The following is a 22,028-nucleotide window of genomic DNA, read 5'->3' as shown; positions in this document are numbered from 1 at the left end:
TATTTCTCAGCATTGAAGACATTATTCTTACCAAATTCTGTCTAAATCCCCAAATCCATCTGCTGAAATGCAGCCCCAAACTTGTAAAGAACCTCCACCATGCTTCACTGTTGCCTGCAGACACATTATTGTACTGCTCTCCAGCTATATGGTGAGTTCAAATTTTGACTCACTACTCTAGAACAAATGCTGCCATTTTTCTGCAGCCCGGCTCCTGTTTTCATGAACAGTTGAGCTGCTTAACCTTGTTTCCATGTTGAAGTATGGATTTTCAATGAAGACCATTTTTGGCCAGAGTGATAGCAGTTATCCTCCAATTCTGAAGGTAAATAAGTATGACACCAAGATACCCTCCAAAAGCCTTTGCCTCACAGTGCTGCCCCCTGCCATTCCTGAGCAAGATCTGTGCTCCCCCGATCTCGTAGCTGCATCCTCTTTAGGAGACGGTCCTGACACTTGCTTGACTTTCTTGGTGCCCTGAAGCCTTTTTCACTGCAACTGAATCAGTTTCATCGAAGTTCTTGATGATCTTACAACGCAATGTGCTTGCCTGTGAAACCCTTTTGATGCAATGCAATGATGACTGCGTGTGTTTCCTTGGAGGTAACCATGGTTAACAGAAAAATACATAAAAGCACCACCACCCTTTTAAAGCAACCAGTCTGCTCTTCTAATCATCATGATAGATCAATATGAGTGCTCTTGTTAACCTTTTCCCCTTATCTATCGAGATCATCATGAAATGATGTCAGCAGGCCATTTTGTGGGGCTGAAATGTGGTGTCTGAAATGCAGTAATTCTTTGACTGCAATAAATTGCAATTTATCTAATCATTCTTCACAATGTAGAGTTAAAACAAATTGCCACCTTAAAAAATGATGTGAAAACCAAAATTTGTGCCATTCTCAAAACTGTTGGCCACAACTGTACACTTAATCATGGTAAGTGAACAACTCAGGATGGGTCATCATATTGTATATTTTGCACATTGTTGGTTCACCATGAATGTTTAAAAGAGTCCCTTCGATTGTACAACGAGTCGGTGAAAAAAGCAAGGTCAACCTACTTTGGAAATCTGATTATTCAAGGCAAAAACAATCCTAAGGTTTTATTTGACACTATTAATAGGATCACCACTCTCCAACCTCAGCCAGCTATGATACACTCTGATGATGACTGTAATAGACTTTTAAATCATTTTAGTAACAAGATAATTAACCTGAGATCAAATACCTCACAAAATGTGCCTCCTCTAGCACAGGGTCCCCCATGTTCTGAATCTTTTAACTCTTTCTCCCCCGTTACACTGAATGAGTTAGTTAATGTAATTGGGAAGATGAAACCCTCCTCTTACCCTCAGGAACTTTTACCACACTCTGTCCTGACTGGTACCCTCTCAACTATAGGACCTTCGCTATTATCAATAATAAATAGCTCACTGAATCAAGGACACGTTCCATTGTGTTTAAAACATGCTGTTGTAACCCCCCTCCTGAAGAAACCAAACGTTGATACCACCTGCATTAATAACTACAGACCGATCTCTAAATTGCCATTCATTAGTAAACTGATGGAAAAAATAGTAGAAACCCAACTAAGATCCATTTTATCTGACTTACACATCTTGGATCCATTTCAGTCGGGTTTCCGTAAACACCACTCCACCGAATCCGCACTCCTGAAAGTTTATAATGATGTCCTAATGGCTTCTGATGCAGGAAACTGCACAGTCATCATTTTGCTTGATCTTAGTGCAGCCTTTGATACCATTGATCATCGCATCTTGCTGGATAGGCTTAAGGTTGTGGCTGGTATCTCTGGCACAGCGCTAGACTGGTTTACCTCGTATTTAAATGATAGAACCTTCTCAATTTGTTCTAGTAGGTTCCGCTCTAACACTGCTTCATTAAGGTGTGGGGTACCTCAGGGATCAGTGCTGGGGCCAGGGGCGAGGCTAGGGTATTTTTAGTGGTGCTAGAGCACCACCGTGAGGTTGCTCAGCACCCCCTGGCTCAACACATTTTTTAAATATTATATTATGCAAAAAACTTGCTCTGCACCTGCGCAATACTTTGGTATTGTGCCTCTGTGAGCACTGGGGGCTGGGCACCCCTAAAGACCAGATCCTATAATCGCCCCTGGCTGGGGCCTCTTTTATTTGCATTTTACATGTTTCCACTAGCTGGCATTATCCAATCTTTTAAAATAGTTTCCTACCACTTATATGCGGATGATATCCAGTTGTATATGTCTTTTAAGCCCCATCAGCTGGGCAGGTTGTCTACCCTCCTCCAGTGCTTATCCCGGATCAGTGAGTGGCTATCTAGCAACTGTCTTGTTCTAAACGTGGACAACGTGGACTGAGTCTATGATTATTGCACCTCCTGATTTACGTCCAAAAATCTGTCAGATGCTTGCCACTTACTGTCCAGTCAACAAACCTAACATCCGAAATCTGGGCCGAAATCTGGGATCCATCATTGAGCTTTGACACACACATTAAATATATGTCACGCTCCTGCTTTTTCCACCTAAAGAACATTTCCAAAATACGCCACATGGTTTCCAGAGTTGACCTGGAAAAAATTATACATGCCCTCATATCATCACGCCTGGACTATTGCAATGCTCTGCTATATGGCTTGGATAAATCTTCCATCTCCCGCCTCCAAACAATACAAAATGCAGCAGCCAGATTACTAACGCGCACCAGCAAACGAGCTCATATAACCCCGATCCTTTTTTCCTTGCATTGGCTCCCTGTAAATTTCAGAATTCAATTCAAAATTCTTGTATTTACATATAGAGTATTAGCTGGTCTGACCCCTGGTTATATAACACAACTCCTCACTAAACATGCACCATCCCGATGTCTCCGCTCACAAGATCAAAATTTACTAGCTGTTCCCCGGACTCGACTTAAGACCAAGGGGGACAGAGCCTTTCAATCCGCGGCTCCTAGGCTCTGGAACAGCCTCCCACTGCACCTTCGGTTGGCAGACACTGTTGATGTGTTCAAAAGAGAGCTCAAAACTTTTCTTTTTAAACAGGCCTTTGGCTAATTTATGTTTTTTTAGTGTTCTTTAACATTGAATGTTATTAGCTGGTCTTATCTTCGCCTGCCCTGCTTATGAACTTGTTTTATTATTATATTTTATTGCTTTTTTATACTATATTGTCTGTGATGTACAGCGCTTTGGGACTGTGTCTGTGAAAAGCGCTCTATAAAAATAAACTTACTTACTTACATACACTAAAGAGGGTTAAGAAGGCACCCGAAGAGACTTCTGAGCTGAAAGAAATCAAAGTGTAAACTCTTTGAGATGCAGGGACTGATTGGTAAACCAGCACTTACAAGCGGAATTGTATTCCCAACCCAATATGCAGTTAAGACCACAATCACAGAGCCTCAAATTTTACTTCTAGGTTGACCTGGCGCCAGAGCGAACTAGTAACTCATTGAATCCTAGATGTGGATCAGAGGTAAATAAACTAGATTTTTTTTTCTGCGTGAAAAATCGGAAGTGTGGTGTGAAAGCGTGTGAAAACGGTCAAATGCGTGTGTCTCACGCTCAAAGTGTGAGAGTTGGCAACCCTGATGTGTTCTACACCTATTTAATGTGCATTCGCGCAATGTCTCGTGCTCTTCTTTGTCTAAAGCTTGTGCCTTGTGAGTGTATGTGTGCAGTGCTTGCGCGATACGTGCCGCACTTTGTTCTTTGTGCCTCACCATTAAACGTTTCATGTTAAAGTACCCGCTCGTCGTGCCTGCCTCCTCCCACTGTAACAGTATCTGGTTGACACGTGACATTGCGGATATTACATCTAGCTAACTAACTGCTCTGTTAGAAAAGTCTGAATGACACAGATATGACTCAGAAGTAACATCTTGCCTTGTTTTACTATGCATGATCAGTAATTTTATCTTAAATATGGGGTTTTTTCCCATAAAATATAAAATCTTATTCTTTTATTAGTCTTATTCATTTGGCAATACACACATTGCAAAGTTAGTTATCTAGCAAGCTAATGATGACAAGCCTTCAATGTGGCTATCTATCAATCTTGCTACATAGGCAAAATTAAAATTATCAAAGCAATTTGCCTCTTTTGTAAAATGTGTAAAAATGCCTATAATAACCAATTTATAAGAATGAACACATGGCTGTGGTATTCTCTACATGTAGTGAAGATACATTACCAGGGTTGCCAACTCTCACGCATTGAGCGTGAGACACACGCATTTGACCGTTTTCACACGCTCTCACGCCACACTTCCGATATCTCACGCCGAAAAAAAATATCCAGTTTATTTACCTCAGATCCACATATATGATTCAATACGTTACTAGTTCGCTAGCTCTGGCGCCATCCACCGGCGATATAACACTGAATCTGTGTCCATTTTACGTTCGCAACTTTCGTTCAACGCCACCCCCCCCCCCCCCCCCCCCCCCCCCGGTCAACAAAATACACTCGCAACCGGCTCCAGGTTAAAATCTCACTCCAAGCGAACATCAAAAGTTGGCAACCCTGCATTACACCTAATGTGATGAAACTGGTTTGGTAAGGTTGAGCTTTCCTTCACCTTCTGCCCCTGGATAAGAACCCAGACCCTTCTGATAGCAGGTGGCCTAGCAAAACAATATAAAAACAGCTCTAACCCCTATAGGTGAGGCTATATTGTCTGCTAAACAAGGGAAGGATCAACAGCACTGCCATCAAGACTGCAGAGATATACAAAAGAAGCAGCAATCAAAAGAGTAAATGTCCTCTTCATCAATGACACAACCAACATGTACTTTCAGTTGCGGTGCAACAATAACCCAGATTGTGGAACCACTCAGAGCTACAGGAAGAGTATCTAGAAGAATGAAGCATCATACTGGTGCACAGTGTTAAGTAGAAGCACAAATTCCCAGAGCTGGAGACAGTTGGCATTACAAAAGCAGATGTCCAAGAGTGGGTCAGAAACATGAAGTATATGGCAGACCATGGCCCTGATATGGCCCATGCCTACAGGCTAAGAAACATTATAGCTATGCCTAGCCGACTAGCTGAACGAATGAAGCACCTGCTTTCATCTGGCTTGTCTAACAGAAGGCCTCCAACAAGGGCCAATTACAAACAAGTAATCTGTCATGTCCACAACATGGAAGGTCCCATCAGGAATACTAGCCAACCTTAGTGGCAAAACACAAGGTAAAGTCAGTGATATTCACTGCACACATAAAATGTTTGACAAAGGCCTATGAGCAAAACTAAAAAGGTAAAAAAAAGTAAACACATTGAAAGACTACGATGATGCAAAAACAGATGGGATATTTTATGAACAGTAGCTGCAAACGATTGTTGTGAAAATTATTAGTGACCTTTAAAGAACAGAAAATCATACCTGAATATGCAAATAAGAGGAAATAGATATATTAATTACAATAGCTGTCACTGGAGGCCGAGCCAGTCCCACAGGGGAGCTGCCCACTTTATATTCCTCACATTCCTTCCCCTGCCTTCCTTCCAGCTGCCAAGTTACAGACTATGCGCCTTAAACGCCTGGATCTATAGCCTAGCGCTGTGTGCATTTGGCTTTTCCTTACTTCTAGAGTGTGATTGTCATTGCTGTGCTATGGACATTAAAGATTGCATGGCCCCATATTCTGTCTGCTGCTTCTGTCACCTCGTTACAATGGATAAGGTGGCCTGAAATTTTTTATTCCTGTTTCCCTGGCAACCATGTGCTTGATATCACAACCACCTGAAAAGAGTGTCAGCAATATTAAGCTTCACTTGATTTGAAGTTGTTTAAGTAAACAATGTATTGAGGTAAAGGTCTTCTCAGTTTAATAAGACAGTTAGCTGGCTAAGTGGCTTGGTGCTAATGTTAACATCCCAAAACAAATTAACTAGCTAGCTAGTTACTTTCATCAAATTTTAACATTAAATCATGGATGATATCCCGTAATTAGTAAAGAAATAGGCCTATATATAGTCTTGGAGGACCGAATATAGAGGGTATGCTTAAGATGTCTCATGTACAGTTATCTAACTAGCTTGCTAACATTATGTCATACATTTCACTTCGCTGTTTACTAGATATTTTTATTTTTTATTTTTTACTAGATATGCCAAGATATTTTTGATTAAACTTAATTAAATTAATAGTTTCATTTCAGAATGCAAATGATGTAAATGGATCACTAGATAGGAGCGACACAACCTTTAAAAAAAATGTTAACATAAGTAACATAAAAACAAATAAAATATAAATACAAAATAAGTTTTGTTTTCTGTTTTAAAATAAGTAAGATTTAATAATGATGGTTTACCTTAATAACAGTAGCTGTTAATTTGAATTCCAGCTTTTAAAATATTGTCAGTTGCTACATAAAATGTAATACAAGCTAATTAACATTTCAGAATATGTACAAAATAGAAAACAGGAAACAAAAGGTTTACTATGCAATGCTTTGCACATGAAACAGATATTCACACTCTAAAGTACTAGTGTTTTATATTGTAATGTATGGGTGGTCTATTTGCATGGGCACATTGAACATTCTAGCCATTCTGCAGATCCACACTCTGCTTCAGGCGCTTGCTTCAGAGGTTTCAATGGCTGGTCATCGTCTGCCTCTTCAGGTTCCATTATGTCACCATTTGACAGACATCATGCAGAACTGTGAAGCAAATAATGACCTCTGGAACATACAAGATGTCTACCTCCAGTGCTTTGAGGAAAATGGAGTGATATATTGCCTTCATCACTCCAAATGCTCTTTCAACAATAATTCTGGCTCTGCATAGGTGGTGGTTAAACCTTTCCTGTTGCTGGTTCTGTAGTTTAATACCCTGGCATCATGCACAGATCCTGGGAAGTCAATGAAAACATCCAGAAAACTCCCTGTGTGGTTGCATACAGCTTAGAACTGCACAGAACTGCACACTGTATCCCTTTCTGGTGATTTAACCAATACATTCCATTAATATGTACCAGCATCAAAATCAGGTAGGCTATATATAAATAAAGAAACCCGATTGCTTGCCAACTGCCGATATCCATAGACCGATTCTGGTGGTGGACAGATGACTTTCTGGTTTCACAGTTTTTCTTAAATGCAGTCGTGTTCTACACAGTTTTGTTACTCATTCTGACCGAGAGGGCATATTTCGTTGTGAAATTAACGTCAGTGCATACCGTCAGTGCATGAAATATAACCGTTTACTATGGTAAACATCTGAAGGCTGTGAATTTTAAAAGGAAACAATGTAAATGTAAAAAATGTTACATGTAAAGTCAAGAAATAATGCACCACTCTTCTGTAGGGGCGTCTTTGTCATCTTAAAGCAGTAAGGTAAAAGGTATCATTAATAATAATTTTAAATAAAGAAATCTTTAACAAGTTGAAACTTCCTAGAATGTATGTTAGTTTAAACTACTACTTGTGACTGGAGTGAATCCGCAATGAACAGGCATGAATCCACTCAAAGGGCTATAGGCTCAGTCTAAGACTCAGACTCGGACATCAAAACATGAAAAATCAATGGTAGCAGAAAAGGAGAAAAATGTCAAAAGTATTATATAAAAATTATTTTCAAAAGAAAAAGTATCATAAAGATATCACATGTATGAGCATCGTTAAATTTCACCAAATTACTCATCACATAAAAAACCCCACAAAAATCGATACAAGATTAACATGCTAGCATGCATTACCATAAAGAAAAGACAGCTCTTATGCAAACTTCCTAAAGAGATATTAGGACTGCAACACCTTTCAGGACATAACTTTTCTACTTTACTACTATGTGAATAAATACAGAACAGGCAGCACAGGACAGTCATATCCTAAGTCTTCCTTTAGGGCCTTTACTTCAAATTATGGAGACAAGTGCTTTTGTTATAACAGGTACTGCTTTTGTAAACTTACTTCGTTTGCATGCGCACTTCTTGATCAGTTTGGGGTCTGTGATGTCATCATGGCAAGCCTTACAGTACACTGAGGCCCTGAGGAGAGGAAAACATCTCACTGAACTTTATTTTCCAATCATGTGTTTAAGGTAGCACACACAAAACAGTGTTCCATGAACACTCCCTCACTCTAGGGCGTGTTCATTTGTAATATAACTTTTACACATGTACACAGACATTTAACCTTTTAAAGTGTGTGGTTTAGGATGTGTCATGTAGTGCATTATGTGTTTTAAAATGATGTGTCTAAGTGATGTACGGTAATGTGTAGGGATACTGAGCCTTCGGAATGCTGAATTCTTTGTAGTGTTTAGGATGAATTTTTCAAGAGCAGTGTCTCTGTGTATGCCTGCATCTCTCTCTTCCAGTCTCTCTCCTTTCTGAAGTCAGTTCAATATAATGACGCTTTATTGGAAAAAATCCTATATGTTACATTATTACTAAAGCAAATTACATTATCAAAGAGGGCAAATAAACAGGAATGGAACAAAAGAAAGTACATATTAACATAATTCTAAGAATTATTCTGACGAACTTAAAATCACTCTTATCCCTTTCACAAGGTACCATAAATCTTGCTGCTTGCTCTTCTTGTCCAGAACAGGACAGTTTCTTTATCACTGCAAGAACCTGAGAGGAGATCCTGCAAATGTTCTTACAGAATGGGTTTGTAATTCATTTTTGGACACTTGATTAAGAAGTGCAGCTCTGTTTCCACTCTGTTCCAAGCCAGCAGCAATGGCTTATATGGACATGGTGTTCTGGAGCTGCCTGTCTCAAGCCTTACAGAAGAATACAAATGTCAAAGTCAAATTTATTTATATAGCGCTTTTTACAACACATGTCACAAAGCAGCTTTACAATCATATGATTCCAAATAAAACATAGTAAGGCTGGACACGACTCTGACAGAGTCTCAAGATGCTATAATACAAAATGCTGCTCCAAGACGGGCAACAGGTTGGAAGTGTATGCTGTCCTGTAGTAGTTCTGTACAACATGCAAAATCCACTCTCAAGCATATATACATTGTGGGACAGATGCAACAAGGAAGAGGTGGATTTAGGCTAGGGACAGGTAAACCTGGCACAGGGCAACATCCACCCAGAATTGAAAGCTGATTGTTGCTAAGGTCTGGCAGTAAGAAGAGAAAGAGAGACATACATGGGCAGTCTCACAGTCAAAACATGGTCAGTGGACTAATATGGAGCAGTGAAAGCTCAACTGGAAGGATTTGTGGGAGATTGAAGGAAACCACCTACGATGTACTTACCACACCCATGAACCTACATCAATGGGTTGGAGAAGATCCTTCATGTTTTCTTTGCCAAACCCCAGCAATGTTAAGGCTCATCCTCACTGGTGGCACTGTCCCTGGGCCACTACACCTGAAGGCACAACCAGGTTCTTCAACAACTGGTAAATACCCTGGAAGAAAGAAGATCTGCAACCAATGCCTTCCATTCCTTCGCAAATGCCATCCCTTTTGTAAGGGCAGGACAACCTCCAATGAAATCTAAAAAAAAAGGTAATTGACCCAAGACTGGAAGATGCAGGTTGAAATCAGCTACTTTTTCTGGCAGAAATCATCACAACCGGTCTTAGGCCGGACCTGATATTGTGAACAACGTTGCAGAAATCTCTGTTCATTGTGGAGAGCAACAATGGCAGCCCTTATGAATGCAAAATTTTGAATGAAAAACCATATGAATGCAAAATTCAGAGGCATGCAGACATAACAGCTGAGGCAGAACAATGTAGTTGGCATACCCAAGTGTTCCCGGTTGAGGTAGAGTGTAGAGGGTTTGTAGCCACTTTGACAGCCATGTTTCTGAAGGGCATGGGAGTATGAGGGCTGGCCTACCCACAAGCCGTCAAGTTGCTCTCAGAAGTTGAAAAACGAAGCAGAAACTGGATTTGTCTGACACGACAAAGCAAACCAGCTACCCTGTGGCCTTCTCTCACCTGGTATGAAACGATTAGTGCCTATTGTCTTGATAATGACACAGAATATGTTGGAAGGACCAACCCAACGTCCACAGAAAGCTTGTACAATATGGAAAATGACTAACATGCTACCTACAATGTCAGGGAAGTTTACTTCTATTCATATACACCTTCAAGGCATGCTTCAAGAGTTATATTTTGCATAAACACAATACTGAACCAAACCACTGTAGAGGGCAGTGGTAAATATGCTGAATCGCTCTGTAGAATATGAAATCGCTCGATTGAATCTTGGTTTCTGGGGTTTTTTTGTTTGTTTTTATTGTAAAATTTAAATACATTGTAAAAGCATGTTTACTGCATGCTTCCCTCATGTGGTGTGTGTTCTGCCACACCACGGTTCTGTGTTCTTTTTTTGGTCGTTGATGTCACTTTGGCCTCTTTTGCTATTGTTAGTGCAATTTTATGTTTGTTTTCATTAAATGCCTCAGTTGGAAACTTGCTTCCTTGCTTTTTTCTGCATGTTCTTCACCTGTGATAGAGGTCAATTGCAAAAGGATGCATTTACAGTGGAACGTTCACATCAAGCCTGATGCATTTTTAAACTCCTATCTTCCATAAATGTGTAATCACCATTTTTAAAATCAACATCTAAAAAAAAAAAAAAATCAAACAATCAAATATATAAAATTATTGAACTCAAATGGATGTTTCTTCAAATGAGCATTTTGCTGCATGTAATGTCAACACACAACAGACAGCTTTTACAGAATCTACAGCTTGGGGCTTCATCAAACCAGCCTATTTTAACCAGTTTGTACTTTTCTTATGACCTTAGATGATATTATTTTTTCTTAGGTCCACATAAGTCTAGACCAGGGGTTGGCAACCTTTGAGACATGGAGTGCAAACTTTAACATGTCCAGTCAATGAGTGTGCCACTATGGCGGCGAGTTTAAATTGTTGACCGAGGAGAGGAGGGGGGAGGGGTGTGTAAATGGACACAAATTAAGTATTATATCACAATCGATCGCCAAGTATAAACGCCTCCGCCGTGCGGTGCGGTGTGCGTGCGGAGTCGCGCGCTACGGTCACTCGCGAAAGTATAATCCATTAATATAATAATTTATATTAAATTATATATATTTTTGCTGATGCTGGTCCAGCGTGTCGCGTGCCAGTGATTATGCATAGGTTGCCGACCCCTGGTCTAGACACTATGGGAGGCAAAAATATGATAAGATTATTCAGATTGCTTTCTATTAATTGAAAACAACCAAGGAATAGCCACGCTACATTATTTGTAAAGTATTATGCATCTGTAAATATGAGCTTTAAACTCTATATTGTGGCAATAAGCTATTTAAAACCAACACAAAAGGATAGTCACTTTATTAAAATGCTATCTGTACCAGTGACCATTTTGGCCTCTTTCTTTTCCCCCATTCTCTCACACACTCTCGCTCTTTGTACCTCCTCACTTCTTTAGCATCACTGGCGATGAAGATACCCAGTGTTTTGTCTTGCAACTTCACTTTTTTCCCTGGATTAATCATCATACTGCAACACAAACATACACATTAGAGAAACCAACCATGATTGCAAGATTTGGAATACATTTTGTGTTGAATGTGTGTAAATTAGACTGACATATGAGCATTTTAGTATTTGGCATTTACTACTACTAGCAGTAGGTTTGTCCCAATCCGATATTTGGATCGGATCGGCCGCCGATATTTGCAAAAAATGCGTATCGGTATCAGATTGGCAGGCACGAGAAAATGCCGATCCAGACTCCTGATCCAGTTTTTTTTTTTTAAGTCCAATCCGTTTTCCATTTAAAGAATCCATTCCAGTTTTTGCCAGTGAGAGTAAAATTCGGTCCACATTTTCCAGCACACCTTCAGCACACGAGCATAGTATCTCCCCAATTTAGCTCAGTGGCATCTCCTAACCATTAAGACGGCCAGGTAAATTTGGAGTTATTGGTAAAAATGTCAGTTGTGTGGGATTATTTTACCTTAAAGGATGACAAAGACGAAGAGGTAGAGTGCAACATATGCCACAGTAAATTCAAGCGTGGTGGTAAAGCTGTAAGAACTTTTAATACACAGGTGTCAAACTCAAGGCCTGTGGGCCAAATGTGGCCCGCCGCGTCATTTTATGTGGCCCGCGAGAGCTTAAAAAGCCAAATTGTCCAAAAAAAAAAAAGGAAGTAAAAGTGAGCAAAAACTACATTTCCCGCAATTATGTTACCCGCGAAGTGACGGCATCTCGACACTGCAGTGTTTCCATATCGATGCGATTTTCCCAATAAGTGTAATTGGGAAATACAAATAATGATCCCAAAATGTCCAGGAAGAGAAATATCGATGCAGATAGAAGGGTGTTTCAAGAAAGATGGGAAAGCGATGTTTGCGCTTCAAGGAGAAAAACGGGTATGAAGCGGTGGCAGTTGTCAAAGAGTACAATATACGTCGGCATTTTGCGACCAAACATGGAGCTATGTATGTTAAAATTAGAAAACAACGAATTGTCAAAGAATAAAAAGCAAAGTGCAATCGCAACAGAATGTGTTCACAACCACAAACGAAACGGCAATAAAAGCTGCTTTGTTGTGGCTGAATAAATCGCCACGCTTCAGTCTTTTTCAGAGGGAGCATTTTTGAAGCAATCGCTATTTTCACAGTAATTTGATATTTCAAGTTTTGAACAAAGTAAATGTGATATATTTGATCAATTTTTCTTTATTCACTTGGATAGTTTGATCGTTGATTGATGGAGTAATGTGGGTTTCATAACCTAACAAATTGAAAGGATTTATGTTATAATAACAGCAACAAGCAAACATTTTTTTACATTTACGCAAATATATCTGTAATATTTGTAACTTGAATAAGTAATAAATTCAGAGTTATTTAACATTAAGGAGTAGGTAAATTTATAAGTCCGTGGGTAATGATTATGCTGATGTGGCCCGCGGTGAAAATGATTTTGACACCCCTGTTTTAATACAACCACTCTAATCTAGCATTTAGCGAAATACCACCATAAACAACATGAAGAGTTTCTAAAGAAAACCAAAGACAAAAAGGTCCTACACAACTAACACTGGCAGAAACGTTTGCGAAGCGTGTCAAACTGCCACTTTTAAAATTACAATTTACAATAGTATTTGCACTTATGGCTTTTTAAGCCTTGGTTTACTGATGCCATTTCTGTTTGTTATTTATTATTTTGTCTATTTTGAGTTAATTGCTAAGTAAATAGATCAGTTTCTCCTTACCCAACCATTGTGTATTATTCAAACACACCTAATTCAGCTGGCTACTTGTTATCAAGAGTAAAATGCTTTTCAACATGAGTTTGACAACAAAGTAAGTTGGCTAAATAACTTTAAACTTTAATACATGCTCTGATAGGCCAGTATCGGCCGATATCGGATTGGAAGTGCAAATAAATCTCGGTATTGGATCGGAAGTTCAAAAAACTGGATCGGGACATCCCTAACTAGCAGTATCAGCAACAACCTCAGGATCAGCTTTGAGGATCAGCATAGTGGGTGGAGAGAGCTTCTAGACACCTTCATTGCACACTTCATTTCACAGTAAAGATTTCAAAATAAAACAAGGCTAAATTCACAAATCATACATGCACATTAAAAATCACCAAGTTCACTCACTTGGCATTTGAGTGATCAGAGGTGAACTCAATGGCAATCAACAAGAGATTTAGCTTCACAAAGCACAGCCTGCAAAGAAACAACAGTGAGCATTTCTGAAGGGACATGATGACAAAGTTATGTTCTATATAATATAATATAGAATAAATACTTACTCACAAACCTCAGGGAATGATAAACCCGCAAAGGAACTAGATAGGTAGTCTGTATACATTTCTTGGGATACTCCTCCCAGATAATACTTCTGCCATATCTCCTCTTCAAGCTGATAAAGAGCAAAGCTTATATTCAAGTCATTTAATACTCAATTATAATATCACATCGTTTAATACTGAAATTGTGATGACAGTGTCCCGAATTATTTATATTTCCCTCAGTCAGAGCACAGTGCATTTTCCAAGTATATTAGAGAGGTAGTAAAACAATTCATAATATAAACTAAGCCTGTAACGGGCGCGAGGGAGTCGAGGATGCAAAGTCGAGGTGCGTTCAAAGGCTACATTTATTAGGCTTGACGCAGGACACGGTCATGGCGTGTCGAAACCACAGTTAATAACACTGAACAGTACACACTCACGGTATGCTGAAACAACAGTCTAACACACAACGAATATCACAAAGACGAGCACCAAACGATACAAACACAAACACTATATACACGTAGCCTAACAAGCACCACGTGAAACACATTAGTCTAACGAGACAAGTGAACACACACACACCCAGCCACACCCACGGACGTACATTTAAAGACATGGACTACATTAACACGCCCGAAGGGAGGGGTTCGGGGCTGTAGCGTGACAAAGCCTCATCAATAGTAGATATACACAATCCATTATACCTTCACAAATAGGGCATAGGTGTATTTTTCATGTCTGTCGTAACCTTTTGTAATTCAAAATGGGATCCAACTGACTGCACAGGCTTTTTTCCAACCATGCATTACATTAATAACTAGTAACTGGTCCTGATCTACATCCTAAACCCAATTTAGCATACAGCAATTTCTCTGAGCATAAAAACAATGGGCAAAATTTTTGCCAGACCTCTGGAGGAGATACCTGAATGGAGGATCTCATGGAGAAGAGGTTGGACAATATGGTAGTGAGACCCTGAGCCAGGCAGCTCTGGGCTATGAATCCCAACTTCAGCTCAGCCAGACAGATTGCACCATCACCCCCCCTCCAGTTCCAGCTGGGGATGTTCAGCAGGTGAGCCTGGGACCAGAGATGCACTTAGCACCGGCTACACATGTGCAGGCACACATACATATGTGTACTTGCACACACGTGTGTACATGACTTCAACTGCTATGTGTGCACTCGCACACATACACGCATAAACACTAATACAAACTATGCCTGGTAAACAGATGAGCTACAGTTGTGATCAAATTTATTCAACCCCCACTGAAATAAAGTGTTTTGGCCAGTTTGACATTGATTTTGATCATTTCAGTCATCTTATTTACAATTATATCAAAGAGGCACTTATAAATTAGACAAACATAACATAATATTTATGATGGAATAACCACAAATGTCTTTACTGTGCTCACATCATTATCAGTTTTATTCAACCCCCTAGTGACATTATTTTTTAGTACTTAGTACAACATCCTTTTCCAGTTATGACAGCTTTCAAGCGTGAAGCATAGCTTGACACCAGTGTCTTGCAGCGACCTATGGGTATCTTAGCCCATTCTTCATGGGCAAAAGCCTCCAGTTCAGTCACATTCTTAGGCTTGCGCACTGCAACTGCCTTCTTTAGGTCCCACCAGAGGTTCTCAATTGGATTTAAGTCTGGTGATTGCGATGGCCACTCTAGAATGTTCCAGCCTTTCATGTTCAACCATGCTCTAGTGGACTTGGATGTGTGCTTCGGATCATTGTCCTGTTGGAAGGTCCAACGTCTCCCAAGCCGCAGGTTTGTGACTGACTCCATCACATTTTCCTCCAAGATCTCCTGGTACTGAAGGGAATTCATGGTACCCTGCACACGTTGAAGCTTTCCTGTACCATTAGAAGCAAAACAGCCCCAAAGCATAATTGACCCCCCGCCATGCTTCACAGTAGGCAAGGTGTTCTTTTGTTCATAAGCCTGGTTCTTCCTTCTCCAAACATAGCGCTGGTCCATTGTCCCAAACAGTTCTAATTTAGTTTAATCTGACCACAGTACACTGTTCCAAAACCTTTGTGGCTTGTCCACATGACTTTTGGCATACTGCAGTCGACTTTTCTTGTTCTTTGGAGTCAGCAAGGGGGTGCGTCTGGGCGTTCTGGCATGGAGGTCTTCGTTATGCAGTGCGCGCCTTATTGTCTGAGCTGAAACTTCAGTGCCCACATCTGACAGGTCTTTTTTCAGTTCCTTAGCAGTCACGCGGGGATTTTTCTCCACATTACGCTTCAGGTAGCGCACAGCAGTCGCGGTCAGGATCTTCTTTCTGCCACGACCAGGTAACGTTTCCACTGTGCCCTTTAACTTGAACTTGCGAATGATACTTCCGATAGTGTCTCTTGGAATATTTAACAACTTCGCAATCTTTTTATATCCATTGCCATTCTTGTGAAGAGCAATAACCTCTTCTCTTGTCTTCTGGGATCATTCTCTTGCCTTCACCATGCTTGGAAACACACCAGTAGATGTCTAGAAGGAGCTGAGTATCACAGTCCTTTTAAATCTGCCTAATTGGTGCTTATCATGCTTGATTGCTGCTCGTTGACATCCACAGATGTTTTCAATACCTGATGGAAAACACTGGAATGAACCTCTGTTCTTAGGAGTGGTAGTCGTAAAGGGGTTGAATAATTGTGTCAATGAAGAAATCACAAAAAGGCCATTTAATACTTTATGACAAAAAAAATTGATGCTATCTTAGTTGCATTTAGTTCTTTAACAAGTCCTTGTAAGATTTCATTATGAACACAATTACAAATGTGCACTGAATTCCATAAAACCCTTCGCAGCATTGGGGGTTGAATAAATTTGATCACAACTGTATAAGCTCCAGTTTTAGCCTAATCTGAAAGTTGTATGCTGGGTGTAATTTCTGTAGACAAATCAAGCCTGATACTGGAGAACATGGAGAAAACTTTACACTGATAAACCTTTATTAAATGAAATTGTATTTAAACCCTCAGAACTAACATTTCTATACCAGTATATGTAAGAATGTCAATATTTAGTCTTGTGTGAAAGAAATGTTAGGCTAAGATAGTCTTGAAACATTCCAACAGATTCACAATCTTCTGTGTAAGTGACCTCAATGTGACATCTTTACCTTGTTGTGATACTGTAGCATCTGGGTAATGATACGTATATCTGCATTGTAGTTTTTGATGGATATCACTCTAGAGGAATACACATGGAAAGCCAGTAGTAAAAGTCACAGAAGAGGATGACCCGCCTCTCTTTGTTGGAGATTTTATTTCATTAATAAACATATGAGACACCCAAATACCATCTAAAATCTACACTATTAAAAATTGGTAAGTAAGGCTTTTACCTCATGATATTGGAGGCATCCTCTGCATCCGGGTCTGAAGAGTATTTATTGGCTATAATCAAACAGGCATCTGCTAGTTCAATCTACAACAGTACACAACAAAGAGACATGAAGATTTTGTCAATCAGCTTTTAGCATTTGGTCCAATGTGCACCACATGTTTCTTAAGACCACATACTCTTAATACATAACATGTTCGTGTCCTTACCGGAAGAGAAAGTGACATGTCTAAATTTGAGGTATCCAAATTTCTTTCATTTAGAAGCTTCAGGTTATAGCATTTTCCTTGGACAAATAAACTTATAAACATACAATAAATCTAAAATTTCAGTGGAATTTTTAATCAATTCCAATTTCTACAAACTCAACAACAGGTGTATTCTGTAAGAAGCAGCATTCTGTACCTTGACTCGAGCGAGATCTACTGGATCTAGGACAGAACCCTGGAAGAATACCACTTGAGTGAAGTGGCGTTTGAATAAGGCTTCCAGTTCAAGATTAGGTTCGATACTATAACACACAAAACAACAGAGTACTGTGAATAGGGACACAAAAGAATACAGATGTGTATAATAATTCAGTAATAATTACAGTAATGCAGGTCTGATCACAGTGGTTATAGGAATATAGGAACATCACTAGAACCTTAAAATCTATTCTAAAACTGATAGGTAACCAGTGCAGTGAGTGGAGTGCAGGTGTAATATGATCTCTCTTTCTCCTGCGGGTCAGGACCCTTGCAGCAGCAACAACTACTACAACAACTACAATTTACAACATATGCAACAGCTCTTGTGCTGTAATATAATGTATTATCAAATTGTAGCCACAGTGGGTAACTAATTTTTTTTTGTTCCAGGGATTTTCTTACATACTTCAACACTACTTACTGATGGAGAAAAACAATTTCCACATTAACATCATCCCTGTCCTCATGTAGGAAGTCTTTCAGGAAGTTGGAAACACTTTCCAGAGTAACGTTACCACACACCACAATATGCCTAAAACACAAATTTTAACAATCATGTGACAAACCATAGTAAACAGTAAACAATCTTTAAACTAGCAACGTGAGTCATTAAAACACTGAAAAACATCTCTATAAAAAACCTATATATATAGGGAAGACATTTCTCTTTGAATTCCTGAGCCAGCATTTCACAATCAATCTTTAGCAAAGAGAGTAAGCCACTTATTGTATCAGTGTACTGCTACAAACATTTTGTCAGATTAGCATGACTTACTTTTTGCCTGGGGTCATGATATAAGTCCCTCCATATTTTGGCCTATTAAGGAGGATAGCAGCGATTTCTGGTACGTAGCGAGCAAACATGGCCTACATGCACAAGACACAGAGGCATGCAGGCAGGGTCACAGTAATGGCAGACTCATTTACTGTACTATTAATAGTATTTTATTAATCATGTCAAGGGTGGAGATGGCACCGGGAATCGAGTGACATCAAGGAAGAAACTAAAAACATGTAAGAGAAGTATGAGAAAGATTCAGCCACAGAGTAAATTTGTAAAAAGAAAAAGAGAAAGAAGTATGAACTAACTGCAAAGTTAGGGTAGAGAGGTAAAAACGTATTGAGTAGAATGGGATATTTTGATAAAACAAGAAGAAAAAACATTCATTTTGATCATCTAATCTCCTAGGGTTAAGGGATATGGAAGAGATGATTACCACTCTGTATTTTAGGGGAATCTTAAGTAATTCAGATAAATGCAGTAGTGCACAGGAGCAGTATACATGTTTAGTCCAACAAACACTCATGCAAGGGCTGAGTGGATCACACTGCCTGATTTGACAGAGTTGCACAAAAATGAAAAATTCAAAACAGGCAAGACCTAATCCCATTTCACTCCTCCCTTATGCACATACATGTTACCTCCTGATATGTTATGGGTCAGATTGACACTTTTTAAAGTTTGAAGATCTAGGAAAAATATTTACAATCATTTTTTCAGTATGAAACTTCTGCTTAGTTTAATTAGTGTAATCCAGTGGTTCTCAAACTTTTTCTATCATTCCCCACCTCAGAAGAAGGGGAAATTCCACGCCCCACGAACGGGTGGCGAACGTAATTTGTTGACGGGGGGGATGGCGAACGTCAGGGGTGCAATTACTTACTTTCTGAGGTGTATGCAAACATACTATCGGCGCCCCCCGAACGAAAGTTGTATTATATCTCATCGATTTGGCGCCCCCTCTAGTGCAGCGCCCCTATGCGTCGCATACGTTGCATGCCCCCTTTTTGCGCCACTGGCGAACGTGATTTGTTGACCGGGGGGGGGGGGGCGGTACAAATTCATTAAAGGGCCGAATCTAGCACTGGTTCATACTGTTCCGCAGACATTTTAAACATCCGGGGCTTATGAAAACTGAACAGGCACTAAAATGACAGGCTTAAAAAGGTTAATTTCTTCCAATTGCTTGCACCCCACCTGCAATACCCATGCGCCCCACACGCTAAGAAATGCTGGTGTAATCAACATATTATATGAAAATAGTTCATTAAACATATTTGCAACCACCCCCTGCATGTTTATATCACATAGATACTGTTCGGGTTAATTTGACCCATCAGTCAAACTGGATGTAAAAGGGTGTCAGAAAATTTCTTTCTTTGCAACTGTGAGACATATTTAATCCCAGTCTCACACACACACACACAGGTGCAAATGTTATGACTTGACGGGAACCATTTATGTTCTCGCGGGAAAACTCCACCTACATTCAGTGAACAAGGGGAGGGGCAAATAAAAGATTCTCTGCATGGGAGTCCTACCAACATTATACTCTGTCAGGCAGACCATTACAAAATGAGCAGCCGAAGCAAAAGGATGACAGTCCAGGAGGCTCTGGAAGTCATCATTGATCATGACAGTGAAATAGAGGAGGATGTGTCTTAAGACGAAGACCATCTTGAGGTAAATTCTGATTGTAATGATTCTGATTTTGAACCAGAAGAGGGAATTGCTATTCCTATTCCTCCAAGCAATATATTCATGTCAAAAAATGGTGAACTACAGTGGTCTTCATCCCCAAATATGCATCAGGCAAAACTGTCTGCAGAAAACATAATACAAAACAGTGACAGGTCCCACTAGGATGGCAGTGAGACGTGTCAAGTCAGCTTTTGAGCTGGTCATGCCAGATTCAATACAGAAAATCATTCTGGATATGAGTAATCTAGAAGGGAGGCGTGTTTTTGGGGAGAAGTGGAAGGAGCTGGACAAAACTCATTTAGATGCGTATTTTGGGCTCCTCATCCTGGCGGGGGTTTTTAAGTCGAAGGATGAATCGACAGCCAGTCTGTGGGATGCAGAGACAGACAGGGCTGTATTTCGAGCCACAATGTCTCTGTAGACTTTTCACATTTTGTCCAGAGTAATCCGATTTGATAATCGAGAGACAAGGGCTGGTAGACAGAAGAGAGAAAAACTGGCAGCTATTAGGACAGTGTGGCATAAGTGGGTAGAACAACTTCCACAACTCTACAACCCAGGCTCTAATATCACAGTGGATGAAAGGCTGGTGGCATTCAGAGGTCGTTGCCCATTTAGGCAATACATGCCTTCCAAACCAGCTAAATATGGGATAAAGATCTGGGCTGCATGTGATGCAACCACCAGCTATGCACTGAACATGCAGGTTTACACTGGAAAGGTTGGAGGAGCCCCAGAGAAGAATCAGGGCACAAGGGTCGTGCTCAACATGACAGAGGGTCTCTGGGGGCACAACATAACCTGTGATAATTTTTTCACAAACTATAATTTGGGTCAGGAGCTTCTAAAGAGAAAGCTCACAATGGTCAGATCTGTCCGAAAGAACAGGGCTGAACTCCCTGCTGAGCTGCTGGTAATCAAGAACAGGGCCCCTCAATCTTCCATGTTTGCCTTCACAGATACCACAGCCCTGGTGTCTTACTGCCCCAAAAAGGAAAAAATGTTGTGCTTATGAGAACTCTGCACAAAAATGCTGAAATCAGCACAAGAGAGGACCAGAAACCAAGCATGATCCTTGATTACAATGCTACCAAAGGTGGGGTTGACAACTTGGACAAAGTAACTGGGTCCTACAGCACCAAACGAATGACTGCGCGCTGGCCTTTGGTCATCTATTATAACATGATAGATGTATCGGCCTATAATGCATTTGTCATCTGGACTGAGATCTTTCCTGACTGGAATGTGTCAAAGCTGTACAAGAGGCGTATCTTTCTTGAGGAGCTGGGGAAGGCACTTGTGACATCGCACATCCAACGTAGGCAGCACCTGCCAAGGACCCCAGCCGCTGCAGCCACGGTGAGGGAGTTCCAGAAGAGGAGTGCACCAAGTAGGCTACTACACCAGTGCGTGAGGTAAGTAAGTCAGTGTAGGTGTGTGTGTGTGTGTGTGTGTGTATAAGTGTATGAAAGTGTATGAGAGTGTGTTGTGTTTGGTATCAGCAAAAAGACAGCATAGTAAAAGTAACCATGGTCCTCTTGTTTCTAGGTTGCTGCTGAGGGAAAAAGAAAGAGGAAGAGGTGCCAGGACTGCAGGCCATCTGACAATGTCAAGACAAGCAAGACCTGTGTGAAATGTGCAAAATTCATATGCACAAAGCACAGTGTGATGACATGTCACTCGTGTGCTGTGTTCAGACACACGCACACGTTTATATTGCAATTGCTTGTTTGTTGTATTGTTGCATTGTTGTATTGCCATTTTGTTTATGGTTCACGGTGCATTTATGTAAAAGAAAATTGCAATGTTATGTTTCAACGTTATGTAAAACTATTGTGTTTTATGTGTTGTTCTTTCAAATCTAATAGTGACACATTTTTAAAAGTTTGAACATATTTTTTTTTTATGAAAAACGATCCGAATTGAACCATTACCTGTTACAATTAAGGAATACCATTGCACTAAATATTG

The 22,028-nt window shown here is 40.1% G+C and overlaps 1 protein-coding gene across 1 annotated transcript in view; it reads right to left on the bottom strand.

The window, feature by feature from the left end:
- Positions 1 to 18,463, bottom strand: part of LOC143509624 (calcium-activated potassium channel subunit alpha-1-like) — a 58,527-nt gene extending 40,064 nt beyond the window's left edge. The window contains exons 1-12 of the mRNA XM_076998476.1: positions 18,351 to 18,463; positions 17,997 to 18,107; positions 17,511 to 17,616; positions 17,107 to 17,189; positions 16,882 to 16,951; positions 14,663 to 14,818; positions 13,754 to 13,863; positions 13,599 to 13,667; positions 11,329 to 11,476; positions 9,740 to 9,800; positions 9,243 to 9,291; positions 7,929 to 8,005 (exon numbers count right to left, since the gene is read on the bottom strand). Of these exons, the coding sequence (XP_076854591.1) occupies positions 7,929 to 8,005; positions 9,243 to 9,291; positions 9,740 to 9,800; positions 11,329 to 11,476; positions 13,599 to 13,667; positions 13,754 to 13,863; positions 14,663 to 14,818; positions 16,882 to 16,951; positions 17,107 to 17,189; positions 17,511 to 17,616; positions 17,997 to 18,107; positions 18,351 to 18,439 (1,129 nt within the window). The 5' untranslated portion in view covers positions 18,440 to 18,463. The remainder of the gene's footprint in view (positions 1 to 7,928; positions 8,006 to 9,242; positions 9,292 to 9,739; positions 9,801 to 11,328; positions 11,477 to 13,598; positions 13,668 to 13,753; positions 13,864 to 14,662; positions 14,819 to 16,881; positions 16,952 to 17,106; positions 17,190 to 17,510; positions 17,617 to 17,996; positions 18,108 to 18,350) is intronic.
- Positions 18,464 to 22,028: the final 3,565 nt, after the last annotated feature.

The sequence above is a fragment of the Brachyhypopomus gauderio genome, chromosome 3 (genome assembly GCF_052324685.1).
Source record: "Brachyhypopomus gauderio isolate BG-103 chromosome 3, BGAUD_0.2, whole genome shotgun sequence".
In the NCBI taxonomy this organism is placed as follows: domain Eukaryota; kingdom Metazoa; phylum Chordata; class Actinopteri; order Gymnotiformes; family Hypopomidae; genus Brachyhypopomus; species Brachyhypopomus gauderio.
The sequence above is the reverse complement of the archived record's forward strand: the minus strand, read 5'-3'. Positions and strand labels throughout refer to the sequence as shown.